The 9000-nt window shown below is 48.3% G+C and overlaps 1 protein-coding gene across 1 annotated transcript in view; it reads left to right on the top strand.

Moving 5' to 3' along the window:
• The window catches only part of LOC311038998 (replication factor C subunit 1-like), a gene marked incomplete at both ends in the record, with an annotated part of 3714 nt that extends 814 nt beyond the window's left edge, over nucleotides 1-2900 (top strand). Inside the window, 2 exons of the mRNA XM_084048628.1 lie at nucleotides 1-658; nucleotides 857-2900. The exon at nucleotides 1-658 is cut by the window's left edge and continues 814 nt beyond it. Coding sequence (XP_083904754.1) covers nucleotides 1-658; nucleotides 857-2900 — 2702 coding nt within the window. The remainder of the gene's footprint in view (nucleotides 659-856) is intronic.
• Between the last annotated feature and the right edge of the window lie 6100 nt (nucleotides 2901-9000).

Below are 9000 nucleotides of genomic sequence, written 5' to 3'. Positions count from 1 at the left end.
CCAGCCCGTCCCCTAAAAAGACTCCTATCAACGCCCAACGCTCCCAACTGGCTCTGACGAAGATGACGAATGAGATGAAAGAGGAAGAAGGCGTGAACGAAGGGGAGATGACGACCACTTCACCCAATATAATCAAAGTCTCTCCCACAAAAATGGAGCCCGGCACTGATTTAAGCGTAGGTAAGGAATACACCGCCAAAACAGGACGACTTGCTGAAGGGGGAACGGCGTTCAAAATGTCCCCCAAAAAACAACCACGGTCCATAAGCGCTAGTCCGGAGGAGGGCGTGAAAAAGAGAGGCAACATCGCGGCCTACAGAGACTTCCTGAACAGAGAGGGACCTCGCGCTCTGGGCTCCAGGGACGTTCCCGCGGGGGCAGAGAACTGTCTGGAGGGCTGCGTGTTTGTGCTGACGGGGGTCCTGGAGTCCATGGAGAGGGAGGAGGCCAAGGCTCTCGTAGAACGCTACGGGGGCAAGGTGACGGGCAAGGTCAGCAATAGGACCACCTATCTGGTGTTGGGCAGAGACGCCGGACCTTCCAAGACGGAGAAGGCGGAGAGTCTGGGAACCGAGATCCTGGACGAGGACGGCCTGTTGGAGCTGATCAGAACCAGACCGGGGAAGAAGTCCAAGTACGAGATCGCTGCTGAGGCCGAGTGTCTCCAGGCCTCCCAGTCCCCTCAGACTCCTACCCTCTCCAAGACCACTAGGTCCCCTCAGACTCCTACCCTCTCCAAGACCTCCAGGTCCCCTCAGACTCCTACCCTCTCCAAGACCACTAGGTCCCCTCAGACTCCTACCCTCTCCAAGACCTCCAGGTCCCCTCAGACTCCTACCCTCTCCAAGACCTCCAGGTCCCCTCAGACTCCTACCCTCTCCAAGACCTCAGGGTCCTCTCAGACTCCTACCCTCTCCAAGACCTCCAGGCCTCCTCAGACGCCCAGCCTCTCCAACACCTTCAGGTCCCCTCAGACGCCCAGCCTCTCTGTGACGGCCTTGTCCCAGGGGGGCCAAGGCTCCTGGCCTGCAGCAGGAGGCAGAGCCTCCCCACCTGGGGATGGGCGAGGCTCAGGGTCCGAGGTCCGCAGGGGAATTGGTCTTTCCTCCTCCTCTTCCTCCTCGTCATCTCGACCCCGGTCCTCCTCGGCATCGCTGACCGGTGATGCGGCCGGCGGTCTGCTGTGGGTGGACAAGTACCGCCCCCGCTCTCTGAAGGCTGTGATTGGCCAGCAGGGAGAGCAGAGCTGTGCCAACAAGCTGCTGCGCTGGCTGCAGAACTGGCACAAACACCGGGGAGGAGGGGGAGGGGCTGCTAAACCACCCGCGGCAAAGTTTGGCAAGTTCGGAGGCATCAGAGACAACGGATCAACGTTTAAAGCCGCTCTGCTGTCCGGACCTCCAGGCGTGGGGAAGACCACCACGGCGGCGCTGGTCTGCGAGCAGCTGGGCTACAGCTACGTGGAGACCAACGCCAGCTGTACGCGCAGTAAGAACGGCCTCAAGGAGGCGATGATCGCCGAGTCGCTGGACAACACCAGCATCAAGGACTTCTACACGGGCGCATCCCGGACGGTCAGCGACAAGCACGTCCTCCTCGTGGACGAGGTGGACGGCATGGCCGGCAACGAGGACCGTGGAGGAGTCCAGGAGATGATCGGCCTCGTCAAGCGGTCCAGGATCCCCATCATCTTCACGTGCAACGACCGCAACCACCAGAGCGTCAGGTCCTTGGCCACCCACTGCTACGACCTGCGCTTCCAGAGGCCCCGAGCGGAGCAGATCAAGGCGGCCATGATGTCGGTGGCGTTCAAGGAGGGCGTCAAGATCCAGCCGCCGGCGCTGAACGAAATGATCCTGGCATCCAATCAGGACGTCCGACAGACGCTGCACAACCTGAGCATGTGGTCTGCCAAGGACGAAGAGATGACCTTTGACCGGTGCAAGGCCGCCGCCACCGGCGCCCGCAAGGACGTGAGGCTGGGACCCTTCGACGTCTGCAGGAGGGTCTTCTCGTCGGGGGAGGGGGAGACCGCCGCCCGCATGAGCGTCACGGACAAGAGCGACCTCTTCTTCCACGACTACTCGCTGGCGCCGCTGTTCGTCCAGGAGAACTACGTGCACGTGCGTCCGGCGGCCGCCGACGGCGACCCGACGGCCCACCTGACTCTGCTCAGCGCGGCGGCCGACTCCATCGGCGACGGAGACCTGGTGGACAGACAGATGCGCTCCGGGCAGACCTGGTCCCTGCTGCCCGTCCAGGCGGTCTACGCCAGCGTTCTGCCGGGGGAGCTGATGAGGGGAACCATGACTCGGTTCCCCGGCTTCCCCAGCTGGCTGGGCAGGTCCTCCTCCGCCGGCAGACACTCCCGTATGGTCCAGGAGCTGACGTCACACATGAGCCTGAAGACGCTGAGCGGCGACACGCGCGCCGCCAACCTGGACTACCTGCCTTACCTCCGGGGGGCGCTGCTGAGCCCTCTCCGGAGGCGGGGGGCCGAGGGGGCGGGCCAGGCCGTGCGGCTGATGGCCGACTACCGGCTGGTCAAGGAAGACGTGGACAACATGATGGAGATGGGCTCCTGGGCGGGGAAACCTCCAGACCCTTTCTCCAAGCTGGACCCCAAGGTGAAGGCGGCGTTCACTCGGGCGTACAACCAGCGCCAGGTTCGCCGGACGCCGTACTCCCTGCGGGCGGCGAGGAAGACCAAGGGCCTACTGGGCGCGGCGGGAGGGGCGGAGTCTGACCCGGGAGGCGGGGCAGAGACCGAGGGCCACGCCCGGGGTGCAGAGGAAGAGGAGGAAGAGGAAGAGGATGTGGCTGTTGATGCCATGATCAAGAAGAAGACCAAGAAGAAGAAGCTAGAGTTCAGGGAAGAGAAAAGGTCGACTAAGAAGTGAGCCTGAGGTCATTGAGCTTATTAATACATTATCAAAAAGACATAATCGACACACGTGCATATCTGTGTGTGTGTGTGTGTGTGTGTGTGTGTGTGTGTGTGTGTGTGTGTGTGTGTGTGTGTGTGTGTGTGTGTGTGTGTGTGTGTGTGTGTGTGTGTGTGTGTGTGTGTGTGTGTATGTATGTATGTATGTATGTATGTATGTATGTATGTATGTATGTATGTACAGTACAGAACATCAAGATTGCATCAAATTATGATAGAAAAACATTGATTTTTTTAGTTTATAAAGCAGATGGTCGTTAGCTTACCTCAAGGCCTGATCCTCCCTTTGATTCTACACCATGCTGTGTGTTCTAGTATATATATATATACTCAATACAATCTGTACAAGGAAAGGATAGACAGATTTAGACATAGACTGATTGTGTAGAACACAACAACACACACAGCTGTTCAGGAGGTATCAGAAGGGTTCCTGGTACAATCCCACGGCTCCTAGTGTGTCCTCGAGCAAGACACTGAACCCCCCTCACTGCTCCCACACTAACTGTGTGTGTGTGTGTGTGTGTGTGTGTGTGTGTGTGTGTGTGTGTAATATGCACATTGTAAATGTCTTTGGATAAGGGCTGTGTATAAAAGCAGCATTTACGCACTAAACTGCACTGTCGTCAAACTAAGCGATACAGCACTATGTCGTCAACATAGCATCTGTTGTGACAAACCATTGAAGGACTTTTAAGACCTTTTTAATTCCTCAAAAAAAGAAAGAGAGACAATAAATGAGACCATTACTTTATCAAAAGTCATGACTCCCTTTGCTGTGTGTCACCATCTCTCTACCCATTTCCAGTCAGCCTGCTTTCCCTATTCCTCTCTAAATAAAGGCATAAAAAGACCCCAAAAATGTTTTAAGAAAAAAAAAAAAAATTTCGGTTGCCAATGCCTGACCCCAACGGACACTTCCCATGACCCCACTTTGGTTTGTGACCCGTAGTTTGAGAACCGCTGCCCTACTTCAGTGTACATAGTGTTATGTTATGTTCATTATGTGTTCATTGTACAGGAGTTCTGTGGTTATTTTGATAAACATTGAACCAATGAAATGTATTAACACAAGAGCTTGTGACTAAATAATAACTCCATTGGATCCTTTGGACGATAAGGTACTTTTTAAGTCACAAGAGTAACGGTGTGTGAACAGACAGCAGACTGTTTGATGCACCGGGTCAGTCAAAGTGTCAAATGGCTCTCAGGTCTCACATAGAACTCACAGACTCACTAAAGACCAGACCATCTCTTCAACTCCTCCAAGCGAGCGCTTTTCAAGCTTTCCTTGTGGGGGAAACGGCTCAGAAATATGACTTCTGTTTTTAGTTATTAAAAGACCTCATGACATCATGGTGCTATAGGGGGAACAAAAGAATAAATCACCCTCATGTCTTCAGAGAAAAGGTCAAAACATGGTAGTTGGTAACGGATCCCCACCCTACCTGTGACATCCTACCTGTGACATCCTACCTGTGACACCCTACCTGTGACATCCTACCTGTGACATCCTACCTGTGACATCCTACCTGTGACATCCTACCTGTGACATCCTACCTGTGACATCCTACCTGTGACATCCTACCTGTGACATCCTACCTGTGACATCCTACCTGTGACATCCTACCTGTGACACCCTACCTGTGACATCCTACCTGTGACATCCTACCTGTGACATCCTACCTGTGACATCCTACCTGTGACATCCTACCTGTGACATCCTACCTGTGACATCCTACCTGTGACACCCTACCTGTGACATCCTACCTGTGACACCCTACCTGTGACATCCTACCTGTGACACCCTACCTGTGACACCCTACCTGTGACACCCTACCTGTGACATCCTACCTGTGACAGCAACATTATTATTAGATTTGAGTACCGAAGTGGTAGATGTTTTATTGGTAGTGATTGGATTACCAGCCTAGGTGCCCAGACGGTTACGGGCCACGTCACTCGTTACTTTGTGTGAAAGTAGCGACAACTTTGAATACTTAAAGGTTTATTATGATCCCACTTCTACTCTCACACACTAGAGTGTGTTTTGCCCTCTCTTCACCTACTGCACTGCTGCTGCAGCTCTCTCTCTCTCTCTCTCTCTCTTTCTCTTTATTTTTCTCTCTCTATTCTCTCTCTCTCTCTCCCTCTCCCTCTCTCTCTCTCTCTCTCTCTCTCCCCCCCCCCCCCCCCCCTCTCCCCCCTCCAGTAGCAGATGTACAGTATAATAAGTGTCCTCTATTCTTTATGGTTTTACTCCACAGTCTCAGAGTCAATGGGCCAACAGGCACAGGTGTGAACAATTAGTGTGATTCAGTGAATGTCCCTTCCTGCTCCCCGTAGTCCCAGGTCTGGTTTCATCCATTTGTACTCAGTCTGTGGTGGAAGAACAATCAGTACGATCTGTATGAGGCAAAGAAAGGTAACGCTTTCTACAATCAGTGCTATCAGTACAATCAGTACAAGTAGTGCAGTATAAAGTAACTCTGAGACGTAGTGGAGTAGAAGTACATAAAGTAACTCTGAGACGTAGTGGAGTAGAAGTACATAAAGTAACTCTGAGACGTAGTGGAGTAGAAGTACATAAAGTAACTCTGAGACGCAGTGGAGTAGAAGTACATAAAGTAACTCTGAGACGTAGTGGAGTAGAAGTACATAAAGTAACTCTGAGACGTAGTGGAGTAGAAGTACATAAAGTAACTCTGAGACGTAGTGGAGTAGAAGTACATAAAGTATTGACACATGGACAGAGCTTGAGTCATGGCTCTGCCACTGGAGCACAGTTCAGTGTTGCCATGGCTGCTTATTACAAGCGACTTTTTGCTTCTTTTTCTGTAAAATTGCTTGTAAATATTCATAGTTGTGGGTTGCGGTTTATTTCGGGCTTGTTTCTAAAGTGTAGTTTCTTATTGTCTCCGCCAGGCCGAAAGGCATGGCGAGAGAGTATGTTTTACCCTCCGTCCGTCCGTCCGTCCGTGTGTGTGTGTGTGTGTGTGTCCTGTCTGTGTGTTAACAGCTAATCTCCGGCACCGTTGGCCCGGTCGCTGCGAAACTGTGCACACCCACTCCCTGGATGCCAATTCAGAACCTCTGCCCCACATTTTTCACATGGGCCTGTTATAGCGCCACCAGGAGGCCGATTTGTGCAAAACCCATTTTTTCTCATTACACCTACAGCTTTTAACCAAACGTCATGCAAATCGGTACACAGTATCTCTATAGTCATGTGATCAACCCGGATCTGTCCGATTTCCCATATTGCATCCTCATTGGCTAAGGTTGGCTTCCAAAGTTTGCAGGATTGGTCCGTTTTGAACAAACTGCCTCCAATCATGAACGCAGCTTGCCATTTCCATAAAATTGCACACGCACATTCCCACTAGGCCGAGGAAGAAATGCCACTTGAACATTTTCAAATCAGCCTCATGGTGGCGCTATAACTGGCCGATTTGCATTTTTAACTATAACTGCACCGATCTGCGTGAAACTTTGCACGCACACTCCCTAGAGGCCAAGGAAAAACATTGGACTGCATTTTTCACATCTGCTTTTTACAGCGCCACCAGGAGGCCGATTTATGTAAAATACATTTTTGGAGATTATTCCTTCAGATTATGTCCAAAAAACACGCAAATTGGTACACTGCATCTCCATAGTCATGTGATTCTGATGGATCTGTCCGATATTTCATATTCCATCCTATTTGGCTTACAGTGGCTTCCAAAGTTTGCAGGATTGGTCAGTTTTAAACAAAATGCCTCAACACATGAATGCAGTGTGCAATTTCCGTGAAAGTTTGCATGCAGATTCCCACTAGGCCGAGGAAGAAATGCCCCCCTTTTCACATTCACATTGGCCTTTATAGCGCCACCAGCAGGTCTAATTTAGCAAAACACATTTTTGGAACAAAATGCCTCAAATCATGAATGCAGTGTCATCCCATTGAAAGGCCTAAGAAGAAATGCCACCCTTTTCACATTGGCCTATTATAGCTCCACCAGGAGGCCACAATAACCTACCTGACCTGGCGGAGACCTGTGCTCCGAGGAGCACTTTTTCTAGTTTGAGCTTGTTTCCTAATGTTGTTTAAACCAGTGGTTCATAAACCTTTTCACGACAAGGACCCCCAGATTAATATGTATTTGTCCACAGACCTCTATGATCCTATAGTTTACTGAGACACTACACTGTCTCTGTATTCTATGATCCTATAGTTTACTGAGACACTACACTGTCTCTGTATTCTATGATCCTATAGTTTACTGAGACACTACACTGTCTCTGTATTCTATGATCCTATAGTTTACTGAGACACTACACTGTCTCTGTATTCTATGATCCTATAGTTTACTGAGACACTACACTGTCTCTGTATTCTATGATCCTATAGTTTACTGATACACTACACTGTCTCTCTGTATTCTATGATCCTATAGTTTACTGAGACACTACACTGTCTCTGTATTCTATGATCCTATAGTTTACTGATACACTACACTGTCTCTCTATATTCTATGATCCTATAGTTTACTGAGACACTACACTGTCTCTGTATTCTATGATCCTATAGTTTACTGAGACACTACACTGTCTCTGTATTCTATGATCCTATAGTTTACTGAGACACTACACTGTCTCTGTATTCTATGATCCTATAGTTTACTGAGACACTACACTGTCTCTGTATTCTATGATCCTATAGTTTACTGATACACTACACTGTCTCTCTGTATTCTATGATCCTATAGTTTACTGAGACACTACACTGTCTCTGTATTCTATGATCCTATAGTTTACTGAGACACTACACTGTCTCTGTATTCTATGATCCTATAGTTTACTGATACACTACACTGTCTCTGTATTCTATGATCCTATAGTTTACTGAGACACTACACTGTCTCTGTATTCTATGATCCTATAGTTTACTGAGACACTACACTGTCTCTCTATATTCTATGATCCTATAGTTTACTGAGACACTACACTGTCTCTCTGTATTCTATGATCCTATAGTTTACTGAGACACTACACTGTCTCTCTGTATTCTATGATCCTATAGTTTACTGAGACACTACACTGTCTCTGTATTCTATGATCCTATAGTTTACTGAGACACTACACTGTCTCTGTATTCTATGATCCTATAGTTTACTGAGACACTACACTGTCTCTGTATTCTATGATCCTATAGTTTACTGAGACACTACACTGTCTCTGTATTCTATGATCCTATAGTTTACTGAGACACTAAACTGTCTCTGTATTCTATGATCCTATAGTTTACTGAGACACTACACTGTCTCTGTATTCTATGATCCTATAGTTTACTGAGACACTACACTGTCTCTGTATTCTATGATCCTATAGTTTACTGAGACACTACACTGTCTCTCTGTATTCTATGATCCTATAGTTTACTGAGACACTACACTGTCTCTCTATATTCTATGATCCTATAGTTTACTGAGACACTACACTGTCTCTATGTATTCTATGATCCTATAGTTTACTGAGACACTACAATGTCTCTCTGTATTCTATGATCCTATAGTTTACTGAGACACTACACTGTCTCTCTATATTCTATGATCCTATAGTTTACTGAGACACTACACTGTCTCTATGTATTCTATGATCCTATAGTTTACTGAGACACTACACTGTCTCTGTATTCTATGATCCTATAGTTTACTGAGACACTACACTGTCTCTCTATATTCTATGATCCTATAGTTTACTGAGACACTACACTGTCTCTGTATTCTATGATCCTATAGTTTACTGAGACACTACACTGTCTCTGTATTCTATGATCCTATAGTTTACTGAGACACTACACTGTCTCTCTGTATTCTATGATCCTATAGTTTACTGAGACACTACACTGTCTCTGTATTCTATGATCCTATAGTTTACTGAGACACTACACTGTCTCTCTGTATTCTATGATCCTATAGTTTACTGAGACACTACACTGTCTCTGTATTCTATGATCCTATAGTTTACTGAGACACTACACTGTCTCTGTATTCTATGATCCTATAATTTAC

The sequence above is a fragment of the Gymnoscopelus microlampas genome, assembly GCF_963454915.1.
Source record: "Gymnoscopelus microlampas genome assembly, chromosome: 3".
NCBI lineage: Eukaryota > Metazoa > Chordata > Actinopteri > Myctophiformes > Myctophidae > Gymnoscopelus > Gymnoscopelus microlampas.
The sequence above is the reverse complement of the archived record's forward strand: the minus strand, read 5'-3'. Positions and strand labels throughout refer to the sequence as shown.